The 20389-nt window shown below is 32.7% G+C and overlaps 1 protein-coding gene across 1 annotated transcript; it reads right to left on the bottom strand.

Annotated features, from left to right (window-relative positions):
• Window positions 1-839: 839 nt before the first annotated feature.
• On the bottom strand, window positions 840-1667 carry LOC133205059 (uncharacterized). The gene has a single exon (XM_061340800.1). It carries the CDS (start codon window positions 1665-1667, stop codon window positions 840-842), a length of 828 nt encoding a protein of 275 aa, XP_061196784.1.
• Window positions 1668-20389: the final 18722 nt, after the last annotated feature.

The following is a 20389-nucleotide window of genomic DNA, read 5'->3' as shown; positions in this document are numbered from 1 at the left end:
CTGGTAAGATTTATTTCTAGTGATGTAAATACTTATTAAACCAATTTCGATAATACGTAATTTTCATGTTGTGTAATTTGTAACTTTGTTTAATGTGTTGTATTTGTCTGAGGAACAACAAGTGCTGGAATTGCATATGATGAGCTACCAAAACAAGGTACACATATTTCCAATTCAACGAAACCACTATATGGTAATGTACCACCATTGGCACTTTGTACAGTTAGTCCAAATTCAGAAATACTATGTAAATCTGGTACTGGTTCAAACTCTGATGAAAATCTTCTGATATACAAGTAACCATTGAACCTGAATCAATTAGAGCTCTGGTTTTGACACCATTTACAAAAATCTCTGAATCATTGGCTTCACCAATCAGTCTGGACAATAAATTGTTGGTAGTTTGAGGCTTGGTTGTAATAGCAGGGCTTTTCTTGTAGACATCTTCTGTTTGCCTCACAACAGAAGATGATTCTAGTTTAAAGCATTACCTTGACCTGGATTAGAATTACCCATTCTTTGTACATGTTGATAATTCTGTCTTGAACTCTGTTGTTGCTGATGTGATCTCTGGCTTTGTTGTGGAAAGTTTCCTCTGCCTCTTTGATAAATAGAACCTCTGCCCTGAGTCTGAAAAGAAGCTGTTCTATTAAAATTTCTTCCTTGATTTGACTGACTGTTTTGCTCTAACTTGTTCATTCTATTGTCAAGCTTTTTCATTTGTACCAATAATTCTGAAAGTTGTTTTTGCATTTTCTGTATCTCAGAATTTTGAATTGAAAGAGCATCAACATTTGTTGAAATTGTGACACTAGACTTACTGGCTGTGTTTACAATCTTCAAATTTTTTCCTCCTGCTCAATCTGCCTTATTTCCCTTAACAATGAATGAAATTCCTTCACTGACTCATATTTGTGTCTGGTTGCATTTCTTAATTGTGAACTTTTCAATCCAGACCAGAATTTTGATCTAAGCATTGCGTCTTTGGCATTTACATCAATATGACCTAGTTTTACAGCCTTTGATATACACTGTTCTAACCTAGACCCATAGGAAACATTTGACTCACCTTCTTGTTGATGATCAGAGTAAAATTTCTGCATTATGTTTTCAGGAGTGCAAACATTCCCATAAAAATCATCTAACTTTGCAAGGATATTGTCTACAGTTGCATTTTCTCCAAGTGGAATCAGGATTTCCCTAGCTGTGTCCTTCAGAGAACTTCTTACTGGCTGCAAAAGAACATGATCAGGCCATTGGCCCTTTAAACACCGAACCTCATATGACCATACATCATAGCTCACTTCTCCTTTTTGAGTTTGTTCACTACCACTGAAAGTTGGGAGTTTAATAGGGGTAGGGTTGTTATTCTGAAACAGAGCAGAGCTGTTAAAAAACCTAGGTGATGACATAAGACCTGGTGGGTGTAAATAACCTGGTGAGGGTACATGACTTGGGAATGGTACTTGACCTAGGGGTGGTAATTTTGGTATAGCACCTTCACTCACATCTTGCTGAACCTTAGGGGTACTAGTAGGAATTTTCTGTGATTTTAACATGTCATACTCTTCCTTTGGTATTACCCTGTAATGTGGTTCTGCATTAATTTGATCTATAATTTCTTGCAAATCTTTTTCACCCATGGTTTCATCACCACCAAATGCCATGTTGATTTGAGGATGATCAGAAGACTGACACCAAATCGCAAGCAAAATTAAACTTATCGCAAAGCGCATCTGTCTACATACAATCACGCATTCAAAATCTGTACAAACATAAACAATAAACCTGAAAATATGTACAAATATACCTGTCTGCTTTGACCCTTGTCCTGTTTCAAGTCCCGTACTTTGGTTAGTAATCCTGTAATTGAAAATGTGATCGCGCGCAGGGAATGATTTTCAAACTACTGTAAACCTACTGTACGATTAACACATACCACAGAACGTACCACAGACAATGACATTGACAGACAAAAGAACATTGACAGTGAACAACAATGCATCACAGACATTCAAAATGCACAGAAAAATTGTTTACCATATTGAACATACGCGTTTGGCAGCTAAGAGTTTATCAAAACATGTCGAACATTTGACAAACACGTTTTTTCTACACTTCCGGAAGTTCAAAACCAAAACAAATGAAAACATGAATGTCGAGCCCGATCTTTTTACACATGAGTAACACGCACCTTGCACACATTCACAAAGCCGGCAACCTCACACACTATACACAGCTGATACATTAAACATAAAATAATACACAGACATATACAAAACAATACAAAACACAAAGACACAGAACATAAATAGTAATTAATAGCACAGATATATCTGGATAGATTTTATTTTTCACTGGCCAAAGATATGAATCACTGAATGGATAGTTTCACCGCGGTAGGGTCTTTTCACAACTTGTAGCGCGAAATTCTTTTCCTAGCACAAAACAGATTGCAGTTAGTTTACGGATCACTGGACAGTGGACACCTGTCCTGAAATGAACTCAGGTAGACTCAAGTAACAGGCTTAGAAATTGTTACTACTACTGGGTAGTTTAGCTAGCGTAAAATATTTATTAAGTACACTGATTCCGTACGGACTCGAAGCACGTACTGAGTACAATCATGAATAAAACTCACTTGTCATGATTATGTAGAATGAAAATTGTAGGCCTACTGTCTGGAATTTTGGCGTTGGCAGCGGCACTGGCGAGTGGCGTTTCGGCCTCGTCCCAGGAACTGGACCCTGGTTTCCCTCACAGTAACATCATTAACGTGGGCGCCATATGTCACAGGGTCATCGTTAAAGAATATAACGCTGGATTCGGATTTATGAGGTTTTATGAGGATAACAAAGAAATGAAACCTAGAAATATAGAAAACACACTCACAACACACACACATTAACAAGAGACAAATACAACACATTAAACAAAGTTACAAATTACACAACATGAAAATTCACGTCGCTGCCAATAAAGATAAATTACGTATTATCGAAATTGGTTTAATAAGTATTTACATCACTAGAAATAAATCTTACCAGGTATCCAGTATTATAAAATATGAAACATAATTATCAAGGCATCGTGAAAGTCGATGACTTCAAAAGTAACATGAAGGTTTGGACCTCTTACACCGTAAAGGTAGAAATCTAATAGTTATTTGATTTGGCGGGATAAGCGCTTATGTAGTGCACGAAGTTAGTATACATGCATATTAATTATCAAATAGTGGTCTGTCATTGGTCCACTGGTCGTATTCGTTTACCTGGTCGGTTTGTAAACTAAAAATAGAAATATCACGTGACAAAACAAAACATTCACACATGGCACTCATTCACACAGACGGCGCTATGTTTGATTAGCAATGCGCGCTAATCAAATATAATTTATTAACAAAATACTTAATTAAATATCAACTGTGACACAAAGCAGTTAATATCCTTGTATCACCAACTTATCTGTCAGTAGCTTGCCTCTCATAGGCTTTTTTAAGATATTGTCGACCGAAAACAAAATTTTTACACACAAAATATATGAATTTCTTACCTTGACATGTTACCTTTTCACCTTGAAAAATTGGGGTGTTCTTAAAGCTGAAAGAAGTTTTGAGATAAAATTTCAATGAAAAAAAAGCTCAGAGAATGCTAAATTTTTTTAACATTGGGAAACTGTTATTGTAATGTATAAATTATGGCCTTTGACCTTTTGACCTCAACATCAATAAGGACTTCTTTAGGCCATACGGTGTTGTTATATGAAATTTCATTGTAAAAGCTTAAAGGGTTTTACAGATTTTCGAAAACGAAAGTGTTATACAAAGAACAGAATGTTTGAATTTCTGATCTTGACCTTTGACTTTTTAACCCAAAATCAATAATTGTCTTATTTAGATCAAGTATTTAAAATTTCTTGAAAAAAAAAATCCAAAATTACCGACCTTGATTGTTAGGCTTTTTCAGAATAAAAGTCATACATAATTTTATTATTTCAACAATAGCAGGAGGAGAGAATTCATTATTTTTTCTTTAACGACAATCTATTGCAAGATAGTTTAAAATTGCATATAAATAAAAGCATAGCATGTGCTTTGATAATTATTGAAATTTCAGTCAGGGAAAAATATGATTAGGACAAAAGGTTTTACCCTGAAACCTGAATTATTCAGAGGAAGCAGTCATAACTATGAAATTAAGCTTTCAATTACGCAGATAAAAAAGAATATTATTATTCATTTTCTTTATTTCAACACCTGTGAACAAAGCAAACACAGCCCTCCAAAAACATCAGAGGTGGGATCAGGTGCCATGGAGGAGTGAGTATCCCCTGCTAAATGATAAAAAGATAAGTTTGCTGAATTTTGGATCAGGTGTCATAGAGTAGTAAGCATCCCCTGTCGACCGTCACATCTGCCATGTTCTTTATGTCATGATCGGGCGAACGGAAAAATACATAGACAATTCAGTGTGAAGATAAAGGTCTAACAATTTGTATGAAAAAAGAAAGTCAACATTCGACATCATGATAGATTGTATTTGTATTTGCTGACAAGTTCATTGCATCGACCACAGAATGTGTCATACAATTAAGTTATAAGTCGGCCCTTTTTCGTCTATAGTCGACATCCAAACATCCAAATATGAAACAGATGTAGCACAGTGTGTTGTGTCTTTTATTTCAAATTCACTGAGATATATGGAGTCGACATATGAATGGAAGTATTTTTGTTACTTTATATAACAAGATCGATATATCTGAATGACGAGTTGAAAACCACAGCAAGTCAGGGTCAGTTGTGGTAATTACTTTGATCGTAGAAAGTTATTGACTTGTTAATTTTTTTCTGCGATCAACATGATTAAATTTTTATTGTTGTCATTGTATTAGATTGCATTGCAATCACAATGAAGCGCGACTAATCGAATCTAATTGTACAACCAAATAACGATGATCGGGATCTATTTTGACAAGGCAAACACCATGAGATGGGAATAGATTTTTTTCCAAAGGATATACATGTACATATGGTGAATATAACGTTACGGATCATATCTTCATAAAAATGGAGTTGATTATGATTACATTGCAAATGTAAAAGTCTCCAATGTAAGGGATTAATTACAAACTTATCAATTTTAATTATCACAAACTATTATGCATCAAGCCCCTCCTCTCATACACTGCGACATGGTTCCCCCTAAATGTATCGTCATCTTGTAAACCTTTTACTGAATTCAAGATGTATTTTTTTCTAAATACCAAATTCCTCCGATGATTCTATGTCATGTTTCACATCACCAAGATTTTACCGTTTGGATCTCAGAGTTTTTAAAAGAAACCTGATTGTCTCGATAAGCGTGTTACTTTATGCGGTACAAGCATCCCTTATTATTCATTAATATCTACTGCATTTAGTATCAATATTTAGAGTGTAGGATGAAATAAGAAACTGGGGGACGGACATTCTTTCAAACGTACTTTTTGAATCACTTTACTCGCTGAAATTCTGTTGTAACTAATACTTAATACACTGCTTTAAAGTCATGTGGGACGCTGGAAAGGGGAATAAAAAGCTATCTTTAACAATTTATTTATTTTGAATTACAAGTTATAATTAATTTACAATAATAACGTAAGGTGAAGCAATATATTTGTCCATAGAATAGGTATACATGATACCTGAAAGAAGGTTTATGTAATTAACATTATAAATTCATGCCTTCTTTAATTAATTATACCGGTCACGGTAGGGCGCTCGTTTCGTGATCGGGAGGCCAGGGTTCGATTCTCGTTCGCTGCGCCTCATCAAACCTAAGATGTAAACATAGGTAGTGACTATTCCTTCGCCAAGCGCCCAACACTAGAAGTGAAAGTCACTGGTCTTTTGGACGAAACCTTAAAAACCAAGGTTCCATGTCACGATAAAGAACCCTCACTGCTCAATGGCCCTAAGCGTGAGTATAAGTCAAAATTAAATGCCCTTCACCGGCATACAGTGACGTTTCTCTATGAGTGAAAAATTCTCGAATGGGATATTAAACGACATTCAATCAATTAATTAATCAATAAATCAATCTTGAATCAATTGTGTTGGAAATGCTTTACAAAGATGATAATTTTGTAAAAATGGAATGTGATTATTGTCTTAAGTCATGACACAAATGTGCCTATTGAATATGTAAATTAGAGTTTCTCCCCTTGACCATCTGCTTTTTCTCATATCTCGTTTTAAAGCATTGTTTATTAAATAATTTAAACAGTTTATACTGCATTGCTTAAAAAAATCTCTATCATTTGATAAAAAATTGTTGTTATTCTTGTGGTTTTAGTGGCACTATATTCTCATTGTATTTTCATTGTAATAATCAACGACCAATAAACTATTTTTAAACGAGTTACTTGATTTTATTTATTTTGTGTTCATTTTCTTGCTTATTTATTTTACCCAATTTGAAATAATCAGGTTTTTAATTTTTTTTTATATTTCGAAATTGAAACCATTTGTTATGCTAAATAGTCATAAAATATTTCAACTGCATTTTAGAGGAACTAGGCTTTAATTCCACAACTGGTAATCCAACCAACACTCGCTGTTACCTATAAGAATAATTAAATGCTTCAACATAGCCGTACATTTTTATATACTTTTATCACCCAAATTAATGGTAGTGAATTTGTACCTATATTGATTCCAAAAGTTAATAAAAATCCTTACAATTGAAAAATATAAAGATAACGAACAATGATCGATCTAAAACTTTAAACACATACAAACAAAACAAATCTGCGAACATGCTTTATTGATGCAAAGTAAAACAGCATTTTCATTATGGAAAACTTGATTTCTAAATCATTTCAGCACATTATACGTTTTTTTTTTTACTTTAGCTTAAGATTGTTCATGGAAAAGACATTAATGGTAACCTAACATTAAACGTTAATGAAAATGTAACGACTTCAACTTCTCTATCGTTAACTTCACATACTTATGTTACAGTAGCAATATTCCATTATGACCTCCATATGGGGTTTATATCTCCCAGTTGATTCGATAGGCAAGTGCATGCTTCATCTACGAACAACTTCTAAAACAAGGCAAGCTATTGACAAACATGTAAATGAAACAAGGGTATGAACAGTTTTGTTTAATTCACCATTGGGCAAGTTATATAACTGGTCAGCAAATACAATCTATCATTAAATCGAATGCTGATTTACGTTTTTCATACTAATTGTTAGGCATTTATTTACATACTGAATTGTCTATGGAATTTCCGTCTTCCTATCATGACAATGAGCACACCGCGGGTTTTACAGGTCGACAGAGGATGCTTATTTACTCCTCCACTGCACCTAGTCCCAGATCTTATGTTTTTTGGTGGTCGTGTTTGCTCTGCTCCCTACTTGCATTGTTTCAATTGATTTTTGAGCGAGCTTGTTTTCTGTTCGTTATCTCCATATTTCACGATCCAGGGGCCAGGGCATCAAACACGGAGCCCTTGAAATTCCAGAGGTAGGATCAGCTGTCTATGAGGAGTAGGCATCCCGTGTGTTCTCCACAGTGTGCTCCTTGTTATGATCGGAAAAATGGGTAAAACCATAGACAATTCAGGGTGAAAATAGTGGCCTAACAATGATAGATTGTATATAAGGGTATCTTGCAAGGTCCATATGTTCTGCAGGCTTAACTCGGTACATGAAGATTTATTATTTCTTTTTGTTACTAGTAACCTCAACTGTTTTATTAAGAGTTTCGATATTTTAAAGCTACAAATTTACAAATGTAGGGCAATGCTTACGAAAGATTCAACGGTCTCTGGCTACAATTACAAATATTACACAGAATCATTCTGACTAATTATCATCTTTTGGACTAAAATTGATAAATTATCTAACTATCTACTATTATGTACTTTTTTGTAGAAACAAAAATGGAAATGACCATTGTTAATTGACAATACGTCGTCCATATATCTAAATGTCGAGCTGAAGGCCAAGCAAGTCTTTTTTTTCTTTTCACGTATAAGATTTTGAAAAATCTGCTTCATATGAATACAAAAATAGGTCTGCTAATAACGGGGCGCAATTGGTACCCACGGGAATTCCAATAGATTGTTGGAAGACCTGGTCTCCAAAAACCACATAGATATTGTCAATCAGAAACTCAAGCATTTTTTTAATATCAACTTCAGAGTACTTATATGTACAATCAGAATGTATTTTAACAAAATAATCTTGCAAATGACCAATGACAAGGTAAGTAAATTGACGAGTTCCATTTTGATTGAAAAATAAGTTGTCAATGATATCAAAAAGTCTGGACTTTAATTTATCGTGGGAATGCCTTAAGATTTTTTTATATTGATTTTAGTTAAATTTTGTGATTTCAAATATTCTAAAAGTTCCTTAGATTCACATCTGATTTACACCACTTATCGAAAATACGAGGGGTGATCAACTATCTCTATATTTACATAACCACAATTCAGATCAGAATAAAATTTGGCACACATATAGTCATACAAATGTTCTATAAATAGCAGATGTCGTGTGATGTTTTGCTTCATGTTTGTGATGTAACAATATAAAAATGACGTCTATATGTAGATGACTATTGACAAAAAATGGTTGACTCAGTCGTACTCGAGCAACGAACGGCTGTTAACTTTTCGTATATCTTGGATATTCCTTTGCAGTAACATATAATAATTTGTAAAAGGTTTATGAAGACTAAAGAATTGCCAGAAGTTAAATCATTAATTGGATTGATTGTTTTAGTGAAGGAAGGGAGATGTTTAAAAATGATGTTTGTTCTGTTGCCCAGTAAAAGCAAGCTGGGGGAGAGATGTGTCCTTAGTTGAGCAATTTGTTATGAAAGATGGCCAAGTTACAGTTAAAAAAATAGTTGAATATCTTAACAATAATATAATTATTAAATCCCTAAAATAGTGATTACTTTAGGCTTTAAACATATTAGATATGATAAAAAGAATGTCCCCATGCTTTATCCACATTGGATAAACGACGCTCCCAAGACAGAGGACTCGGGTTGTGATGGTTACCATGGTCATTCTGGGAAAGGATATCCTTATCCACCCATCTTATTGCCAAGATTTAGCCATTTCTGACAAATGGACTGTTCTTGTTATATAAAAAAATAACTTTCATGGTAATCAAATTCATTTTGGTTGTTGGGAATATTAAAAATATTCAAAACTGACATATGATTTTGAAGAATTTCCTCTTTAGAAAGGGTACTATTGGTATAAGTTGGATTGCCACTTGTAGAATTAAATCCCAGTTCTTCTAAAATAGGATTAATGTAAAGAGCCCTAAAAACAAAGACAATGTTGTTAATTTGTCAGCTGGAACCAGTACATACTGATCGTGTAGTCTATCTCATTCTTTTTTTCACTTCTGAATTATTGAACACAGAAGGAAAGATGGTTTTCATATTGCCCCTCAATCGCTAATTGCGAGATTTTAACATACATCTGATACATTTAATCCATTCTGACAAAGTGTAAAGATATTCATTTTTCATGTCTGGCCCAACGCCTGGCGTAGTTTTCCACAGAATTCATAATATTTATGAAATTATTATTCCAGCTGAAAGATCGGGGTTCCCTAAATGTTGGACCTTTTAATATAAGTAATTTAAGGTCCTCATTATTAACTATATTTACGTCACCAGTTATAACGTGTCCAGCAGGACTATAGTTGTAGGGTGAAGAAGAACATAACACGATCGATGGAGGATTGTGTTTCAAATGCTCGATATCCAGGCTCTGTAAAGTTTTCTTGTAGTTAAAAAGTTTGGAAGCAATAGTCGATGTATATATATAGGAAATACAGGTGTAGTCTTCAATAAAATGATGGAATACAAGACTGGACCCTTTCGTGATTTAGAATATTACTTATATTAACAGCGACAAATCCTTTGTGGGCGTATTGGAGTTTGGGGAAAAACGGGTAGATTTAACTGAATTTTCTTCCGTAAAAAGTGGCTGTTTAAAATGCCTTTGATTTGCAATATCCATAACCACAGGTCTAAGCTGTATTCTCTGGTGTCGAGGAATCCAAATATGGACTGTCCTTGACTTTGAAGCTCTCGTTAGCTGTAGAGCGCTTTATTTCATAACATTTAAACATAGCAAAAAAAGAAGAGAAAAATTAATCTTAAAATCCAATAAATCAAAAGATCTAGAGCAGGACAAGCATGGACGTCTTGAAAAAAAAAAAGTAGGGACCAATTGCCATGGAAAAATAAGCATTCCTTGTCTACAGGCCAGTCCCGCTGTGTGTCTTTTTTGTGAGGTAATCAGGGTAATCCATAGTTAAATCGGCCTAACAATTTGTATGATAAACGTCAGTTTATATTCGGCCAAACCCCAGGTTGTATTTGCAAGAGGTGTCTTTGTAACTATCATAGAAATTTACAACATGTTGACATTAGTCGAGATTGAAGATACCCCCTGTAACATCAATAGCCTGTCCCGATTAAGAAATTGATCGTATGTAGAATATGTTCTTACGTATTTACTATGTTGTGAGACAAAAACTCCTAGTATCAATGGTGCATTTCTGCATGTATACTATTAAGGAAGAGGTAGGAGATTAAAGAATTGAAGTTATCTCATATTTCAGAAGGTTTAGATTTAGATTGTAATTAATGTGTTTATTTAGTGAAAAAAAATGAAAAGCATATTTAAGACATGTCGGTGTCTTTCATTTTGATTTCAGTGTATTTGTACGTTTCTATTTTTTACCTTCGTCGTTGAGATAAACTGAAATTAAAAATCCACATTGTAAAATGTAAAGATACCAGTGATCAATGTCATAAGAAAAAATACACGGAACCATAGCCCAATAATCATGAAGCAGTGTTAGACATAAGTTATACTTCAAACCAACTCTTTGAAATTAAAATTAAGAGCATGAAAAGGAAGCCATTTTGAATGATATTAAAAATTCCATCCCAAAATCCCAAAACTCAGAGACGATTTTCAAATTCTGACTTAAGTATAATAGAAGATAACGAACAGTATTCAAGCTCGAAATTCCTTTGGAACAATATAAATTGGGAGCATAGCAAATTCGGATTGCTAAATGCAACACAGGTGCTCCCTTTTATGATCGGGCAATTGCAAATGAAAAACGTCCATAGAGAATTCAAATGAATTTAAAATATTGGCTGAAGAATATGTATGAAAAATGCCAGTCAGCATCCGACTAAACAATAGTTTGTATTTGCTAACAAGATTATTGTATCGACCACAGAATTTGCGATATGTTTTCTTTAAGCGGGACTATTGAAAAAGGCTTCATGATCCTGAGATTTAGAAAGAGAAATTCAATGAACATTTATTACACCTAAAACCTGTATGAGTTTAAAACAGGTTTTATATTATTTGTCTCAAAATTATGTTTAAGTGTCCATACTAACTAAAGATATCTCAAGGAGAGGTAAACACCAGTTCACTAAAGCTCCACTTGACTACAGCTCTCCTTTGCTAAAGCTCTTCATAAGATGCGAGTTACCAAACATGTCATGATGTCAAGTTTAAATGAATTTTAATGAACAATGTATGAACCCAATACTGTACTTTACAAGTACTCTTCTATCTTCAGTGTTTCTGTTTTCAACGTTGTTGCCCCACAAAATATTTATTAGGATTTATATTAGATTAAGGTGAACTTAGTACTTTTTTGTCGCCAAGTTTAGGTAGATTGGAATGTTTAGAGTTCTAATGAAATGTAATTTCTTTGTACAAATCTTTTTCACATTATGCAGATATTTGCTGAATGTTTATTTGTCAGGGCGGATGAAATAAGATGAAATATTAACTAAAACGAAGATAACATTCTTATACAAATAATCATCTAACACACATTTATTCAGGTTTCTGACTACAAGGTGCATATATGCGCCCTTGCCTTTCTTTGAAAATAATGTAAAGGGAATATATGTTTACTTATTGAATACTTTATAGAAAAAGTCAAGTGTTTGCGATTGTACATGAAAGATAAAAAGAATTTGATACCACAAGAGAACATAAATATATCTCTTTTAGAAGAAAATCTGACTGATTCGGTCCAGTTTTACTTTAATGACAGTTTCAATATTTTCAATGACAAGCATTATGATCATCTCTTTTCAGACCATCAAATATAGTGTTTGTTGATATAAAAATAATGAAATGACGTCTTAAGCAAAACACTAAGATATCAGTAAAGTGATTGAATTCTTATTTTTGGATGTCGTCGGTCCTATCCGGGATAACAGCACCTGACCGTGCCAAAAAATTGAAAACCGTGAGTTAGCGCGGAATGATTATTTGTCGGCACGGACAGGTGCTGTTATAGGACCGACGACATCTAAAAATAAGAATTCAATGCTTACATTTATTTATGCTTATATTTACATTCTCTTATTTTCTCACTTATTAATTGTTAATTTCATTAATCCTTTTAATGAAGTAAGCACCTTTTAGAACTGGTGTGCTTGATAGACGTAAGAGCTGTTGTGACGTTGGAATGTTAAATAATGCTGCGAGGGACAAAAAATTAATTTTGAACGCACAATTGTTACAATTTGACAATAATTTAATAGGGTAATTGTCTTAAATTAAATTGAGCTAAACAGTGTACATTCTGGTGTTCCTAGAGTATTGAAAATGCATGAAGTTCCTACTGTGTATCCTATCGCGCAGTGACATGTTATAGGGTATTGAATGTTGTAGATTTCCAATGGATTTCATAAAAAAAATTACACTGAATGTAAATATTACCAGTTGTTAGCAGATTCCTCTAATTTCTTCATTCGGAAGAGTTCTTTAGAAGTGATATTGAAGAACACCTTCTGTGCTCCGATAAGTACATTTATAACCCATCTGCTTATTGTTGGGACCCAACTACACAGAGAAGAATGTAGATATGGGTTTACTGAAAATTTGTCTGATTCTCTATATTATTTACATGTATACAGATAATATTTTTTATTGTTCGTCTATTTGTATGGATAAAAATGAGTGCCATTACCTAACATGGCAGACATGGACGAGTTGTTCCGGTGGTGATAGTTGTGCACGTTTCGTTGAAAAACGTGTTCGAAGTTTCTGCTGTCCTAACATCATTAAGCGACAAACAATTGAGAAATGTCTTAATTATTGTAACAAAACCGAACCATGGCGTGAGTACAAAATCACTAATTCTAGCTGCCGGCTGACATCCGTCTCTTTGCCGCATAAATGTGGAGGTAGGTGAACATTTTCATTTGCATGACTAGACTGTTGTCAAGCTTCGTTGAAGGTACTAAAATCGGAAAGAATTATCAAAGAGCTAGGTTACTTTATGCATAAAATGGCTCTGTCCTTTTACCAATTAATTGGCTACCATGCAGCCTCTGTCCTATTTCATATATCAAAATAAAGAAGAGACTTAGTGCTCTCATTTCCTATGACAAAATTTCTTTTTTGAGAATACAGGTATTGGAAAACAGGCTTTATGAAAATGCAATGTTCTTGAATTTTGCTGAAAACAAGCATATTTGACTACCTTCAGCAAAGAATTAAAATATGAGCACAGCCTTCGATCCGAAAATTAAAACATATTTTATGATCTTCAGAAACAGATCTTTCATGATGTTATTGCATATTTTGGATCAGAGATTTTGGTCTGTATAAAATATTGAAAAAATACTTCGACTTTTGACCATTTTTAAAGAAATTTACAGGATATGGTAAAAATGACGCATTTCATGACGTCATAATGCATTGAGTAGAGAGAAAATCACGTCATGTTCTATATATACATGGTCACCAAGGGTCCAAGTGAAAAATACAGCATTTTCAACCAAAAAAGGCCCTAAGTGGCCCTTGCTCTTAGTACATTGATTTCACAAGTCATTTTTCTTAAAAGTAAGGAGTGTATGCACCACTTTTGTGTCCAATAAAGTTTGATGTTGTATTATATCGCATTATCGCATCTGTGTGTTGTAACAATATTGTGGCTGGCAGACCACTGTTGTGTAATATTTTTGTGACTTGTATTTCTAGTCAGGAAACAGATTATATGTCAACAAGCTTTCCTTGATGCTGGTATGTCTCCCAGCCAAATTCTTTTGTAATTGTTTCATGGATCACATTTTTTGTCATTTAAATAAATGACAAGCTTATTTTACACTTAACATGTTTTCTGTTATAAATATTGGAAACAAACAGAGCTGCTATGTTGCCTTGGACTACCAGTAAGGTTTTAACATAAAAATATTTTTCTTAAATATATCAAGTGTATACTTTCATGACCGCCTTTGGTCCGATTGCGATTTATTTTATAAGATGACATTTTTTATGTACATGTCAAAGATAAATTATAATAATAATAAAAACATTTGTTCGCAGTTTATTACGAAACTGCTAATCAGTTATTAAGTTACTCAGATTGTAAAATATTCAAGTTTATTATCGGATAATTCAAATAAAATTGCTTTAGTGGTGTTTCATAATACTTGTACATTTGTTTAAAGTTTTAACAAACGAATTCGTTGTGTTGTAGGTAAACATGATTTTTTCAAAGATTGTCTTGATTAAATGATGTATGTTATAATTAGAAAAACTAAAAGGCCTACTCTTGAAAACCCTTCTTATTTTTGTGTTAAACTTGTTTTTACCATACTACCGACTCGACCAGAAAATGGTTGTTTTAGATATGCTAACAAAGAAATTTCGCTTCAAGTTGTATCTCTTCTTCAGAATTAATAAAGTTTTAACTCTTTTTGGTCAGTTATAACACAATCATTACAAAATAGCACGTTTTAGAAAGGAATTTATATGCATCTCTCTTTTATCACCATTTTTTATCCAATTAAGAATGTCATTGTATATACTGCATTAAGCAAATATCAAAACAAATTTAGTTTAGAAAAAATAATTTATGATTATAAATAAGAAATATACTAAGTTTAAGGTTCATATTCTTTCAAAACGTTTTGAAAAGTTTAAATTCAAAAAGATTGATGTCATTCAATTTGATATTTAAGATAATCTCATACTTTGAGGGTTTTTTTACTGCATTGTATCTATATAGAAACTTTCATTCGAGGGTTGTTCGGAAAGTTCGTGGACTACCGTCATAACTTTTTTACTTAACGTCATATTATATCCAAATTTGGAAGAAAATTTCAACAGTAAATTCAAATGATGTGTATTAAAAAAATTTAAAATATCGTGGTTTATTTCAAACTTATTTAGACTTAAAAATGCGAAAATTGGATCACGGAGCAGGTCAAAATTTTGTAATTTACAATCAAGACACCAAGTAATGTATGAAGTCATATCTTCTGTAAAATAACACAAAAACGGAAAAATTCTACACATTCAAATTAAGAATTGTTTCATCGTTTCTGATTCCAAATTATGACTTGATATTTTGCTTCGTTGAAAAGAAATCAGTTTCAGAAAATAGGTAGTCTTCATTGAAAAAGGCAGAAAAGATGACGTCGTAGAACGTCACGGAGCAGCAGCTAACCATACATACTCTGGAAAACTCCAGAAAAAACTCTGAAAATGCCGGAGGAAGTAGGAAATATGTCAAAAGAGAGCCATGCATGTAAACTTAAGTCACAGAAAAAAATATCAATTGAGTCCTGCGAAATGCATTATGTTATACTTTTAACTCGCTCGAAGTGGAAATTTACATATAAATGTAAAAATAAATAACTATTGGTATGGAACTCCGAAGATTTTTCTTAATTGCTGTCTCCGAATAATGAAATATGAAATGTGATATCAAAGAGCGCTTCTGTGTCTTGATAAGCAGATTTAAAAACCATGTAACAGACATCCCCGCGGATCAATAATGAATTCCAACAGTGCAATATTCACATTTTTTTTCAAAAGTTAGTAACATCAAAACTTACGACTTTGCTACACTTTTTACAACAATCCCTCAAGGTACATTAAAAAAAGAGGCCCAAAGGCCATTACGCTCACCTGAGTCAATATAACCCTGCCGTTCTTCATCAGCAGATTTTTTCCCTATGCATTCCTATGTTAAACTTTGATTCAACTCTGTTGCCCCACCTTACACCCACGTGTCAAGAAGAACACGACTCTAAACTGTCTAAAAATAGTTGTTCCATATTCATATGAATAATCATATCTTTGTTGATTTGTTAGAATAAGATTATTAGGGAGGTGTTAAAGTTTTTTTTTCCTATATTTTCCTTTTTCTAAAACTTTTATCCCCATTGCGACCCAATCTCTCCCCCCCCCCCCCCGAAGTCATGATTTGAACAAAATTGAATTTACACTATGTAATAGTTTCACACAAGTTTCAAGTTTTCTGGCCCCATGGGTCTTGAGAAAATGAGTTTTAATAGATGCCACCAAATTTTAACTAATCTAAATTATCTCCTCAAGAAAAAAGGCACGACCCGTCATTTGAACAAATTTGAATCCCATTCAGCGAAAAATGCTTTGTGGCAAGTTTAGTTGAAATCGGCATGGTGGTTCTTGCGAAAAAGTTAAAATATGAAAAGTTTACAGCCGGACAGCTGGACATACGGACAGTCAGACAGACACCGGATAAAATATGATCAGAAAAGCTCACTTAAGATATCAGCTCAGGTGAGCTAACTAGGTTTTTTGATTTCATAGACAACTGCTTCTTTAATAAAAATGGAACTCGTAAATTTTCATATCTTTTTCATGTCTTTTATTTGGTAGAATATCACTCTGATTCTATACAAAAGTACTCTGATGTTTATTAAACCGAGTCCCTCATTAAAAATATCGGACACCGGGTCTTCCAACAAACTGTTGGAATTTTGATTGGCACTAATTGTGATCCTTTATTAGCCGACCCGTTTCTATATTCAGATGAAGCAGAACTTATTCCAAAACTTCTACATGAGAAGAAATTATTTGTGTGGCCTTCAATTCGACATTTAGATATATATCCACTACATTTTATCAAATTAGAATAATTATATTCATATATCGACTCGATATTTGGCAGTGAACTCCAAATAAAAACGCCACAGAGTATGCCACATCTGTTTCATATTTGGATGCGTTACTGACTATGGACGATGTTGACCAATTAACAGCTAAATTATATAACAGTCAAACAAAATGACTTTAGTTTTTCCATCGACAACTTTTCTTTTTTATGGAGTAATATTCCGCTATCACTGCTTCTTATATCCGTTGCATATGGCGTTTCTAAGAATATCAACAGTCTCGTTTGAAGTCACCATTTGCAAGTTCTATGGTCGACACAATGACCATGTCAGCAAATACAATCTATCATTTGGTCAATATTGACTGACGTTTTTCATACTAATTGTTAGGCCATTATCTACACATTGAATTGTCTATGGATTTTTTCCCCTTTTTCCGATCATGGCAAGAAGCACAAGGCGGGTGTGACCGGTCGGCAGGGGATGCTCACTCCTCCATGGCACCTGATTCCACAGAAATCTAAATCTCTGATTGCTCTGCTACTGTTTTGTATTGTTTGAATGGACTTTTGAGCTGGAAAACTGTTCGTTTTCTCCATATTTCATCCCAATTTATTCGTTACTCAGAAGCATGCTCTGAGTACGATAAATTTTTAAACCAATGCAGGCTACTGAGAGAGTAGTTGATGTTACACGAATTCAGTTACCCCGTTTAAAGTCAGCATTTTGTCAATTCTATGGTCGTTTTAATGACCTTGTAAGTAAATATAATCTATCATTGTGTCGTATTTTGACTGACATATTTCATATCAATTGTTAGGCCTTTGTTTTTGTAATAAATTTGACTGCGGATTTTTCTTATTTTTTTCATTATCATTTTGATAAAAGTAGATCGAAATGCCATCATTGAGTCAATGCTTGATTTTATCTAATCTGTTGTTTTTTTTTTTTTTTTTAAAGGTTTTTGATATATTAGATCACTATTTTCTCATAACATTTTCAATAAATTGTCAGAAATATATACGATATAAAAAGCAATGTTATACGATAAAATATTTTATATATATGATATTTTATTGATTTTTTTTTATTATTTTGACATTTGGAGAAATGGTATAGAGCAATATTTGTAATAGGAGATATAAGATTCTTTGTAAATAATCATGAAAAATATTTGTGAGGACTTTATAGAAAATTGTTGAAGCCCAGAATCAGAAACTGCATGTTACAATAAGTCAAGACTAGAGCATTTGGAAATTCTAAAATAAGAACTTGCTAAAGGGGATAAGAACATGATTGTCTTTCTGCCAAAGTGTGGCTAAAATATTGTCCACTTGGTGTTAAAAGTAAAAATCAATCTTCGCATCAGAAAATCATTTCCAAATGTAAAAGGTAAAGATAAAAAACAGTGATAAATCTTAAAAAACCCACAAACAATACAAATATGTGAAGAGAGCATAAAACAGGGACTCCTGGAAATTCCAGAGGTGGGATCAGGTGCCAAGGAAGAGTAAGCATCCTCTGTTGACCGGTCACACCCACAGTCAGCCCTATATATTGATATATATAAATTCCGTGTGACAAGAAATGTACGTTTACGTGCAACATTGCTATAAAAATATTAATTAAAAAACTGCCACATATTTTTAAGTCTTTCTTGTCAAATGGAATACCTCCTACATCGGGTATGTTTTTCTGTGTAGATTAAGAGAGATACATGTTTATGTGTATGTTTTAAATGTTATGCATATCTAACAACATGGAGTATTTCAAATGTCGCTGAAATTAAATTGCCGGTGCCGAATTATTTAACAGCTAATGAAAAAGGAGAAGATAGCGTACAGTGATAGATCTCAAAGTAAATAAAGGTATGAAACATGTTAGTCAAATACGACCCAACAATAGGTCATTTTTGCAAACAATGTCACAATAGCTACCACATATTGAACTTTCTACAGCTAAATTTAAAATTTATGCCGGCTTTTAATGCATGAAAATGGCTGCCAATCTTACTTCAAGTACAGGAAAAGAGCAACTTCTCGAGAATTTTTATTTTATCCTAAATTAAAAGCAAGGTCCAAGCTCACATTTTGTTGAATGGATTTTTAAGCATGATCACTTTTCGTTATCTTCTACGTTTATAACTCATATATATATATATATATATATATATATATATATATATATATATATATATATATATATATATATATATATATATATATATATATATATATATATATATATATATATATATATATATATATATATATATTTAAGAAATGAATTTAATTTTTGAAGATTCATGAGGACATGAACTACGACGCTTTACGCCGGCATATTTCATGAAGCGCGTTAGCGCTTCAGGATAAACATGCCGGCGTGAAGCGTTGTAGTTCATGTACCTCATGAATTTTCAAACGTTAAATTCATTTCTTATATTTACATTATTTTTCTGATGATTTGCCACAAATAACGCCATCCAACTGTCATTTTTAAAGCAAAACAGTTTGCACTATAGTTTTGACGTCAAGTAAGGTATTATGACGTAACAATGGAGGTATTCATGCCCATTCATGGTAGTTCATGAGAAAATGAACTGTATTCTATTTTGTAAAGAATCATAGGGGGAATTTATATTTATAATTTATATATATATATATATATATATATATATATATATATATATATATATATATATATATATATATATATATATATATATATATATATATATATATATATATATATATATATATATATATATATATATATATATATATATATATATATAAGGCAAGTTAAGAGACCTGCTTAGGAAATAAGAGAAGAGTACCTGACTTACATCAAGTAATATTTGAATTAATAGTTTGTCTTCATTATTTGAATATCATTATATCATTCAATCATTTTCTCCACAAAAGCACAGCACTTGGATGAGAATATTCTATAAACATACCTACACAATATTTTGGATGTGCATATTAAAGAAAATGTTTTCCCAAATAAATACTACATGTTTATTTGATCAATTCATAGGAGATATTTTTCCTGTTTTCACTGTAGTTTTGTGACAATTTTTTTCTCATTGAGAATAGTAAATGTTGAATATAAGGGTTAATGCCCTTGTCCCATTTTCTTTCTTTTACAAGATTGTTTTGACATGACTTAGTTGGAAGTGGCCTCCTTAAAGCAGCATTTTTGTATTTGTGTGTATAGTGTTTGATTCATTTATTGGATTCTCATTAAATTGTAAGAAATATCTACAATCTGAAAAAAGCAGTCCTAAAATGAAATGTTTTACAAATAATTTATTGAATGTATTTATTTATTGGATCAAGTTGAAGAAAAAGATTTAAGGATAAAAAATTAGAATCTACTAAATAAAATTCATTTTTCAAATTGATGTACAGGTCATATCTA

Source organism: Saccostrea echinata, unplaced genomic scaffold (genome assembly GCF_033153115.1).
Source record: "Saccostrea echinata isolate AGI-Se365-2 ecotype Australia unplaced genomic scaffold, CSIRO_AGI_Sech_v1 ptg000054l, whole genome shotgun sequence".
Taxonomy (NCBI): Eukaryota; Metazoa; Mollusca; class Bivalvia; order Ostreida; family Ostreidae; genus Saccostrea; species Saccostrea echinata.
Note: the sequence above shows the minus strand (reverse complement) of the source record. Positions and strands in the feature narration are given on the sequence as shown.

Excerpts from the sequence above, each read along its gene's own strand:
- LOC133205059 (XM_061340800.1), bottom strand. The coding sequence starts at position 1,667 with ATGGCATTTGGTGGTGATGAAACCATGGGTGAAAAAGATTTGCAAGAA.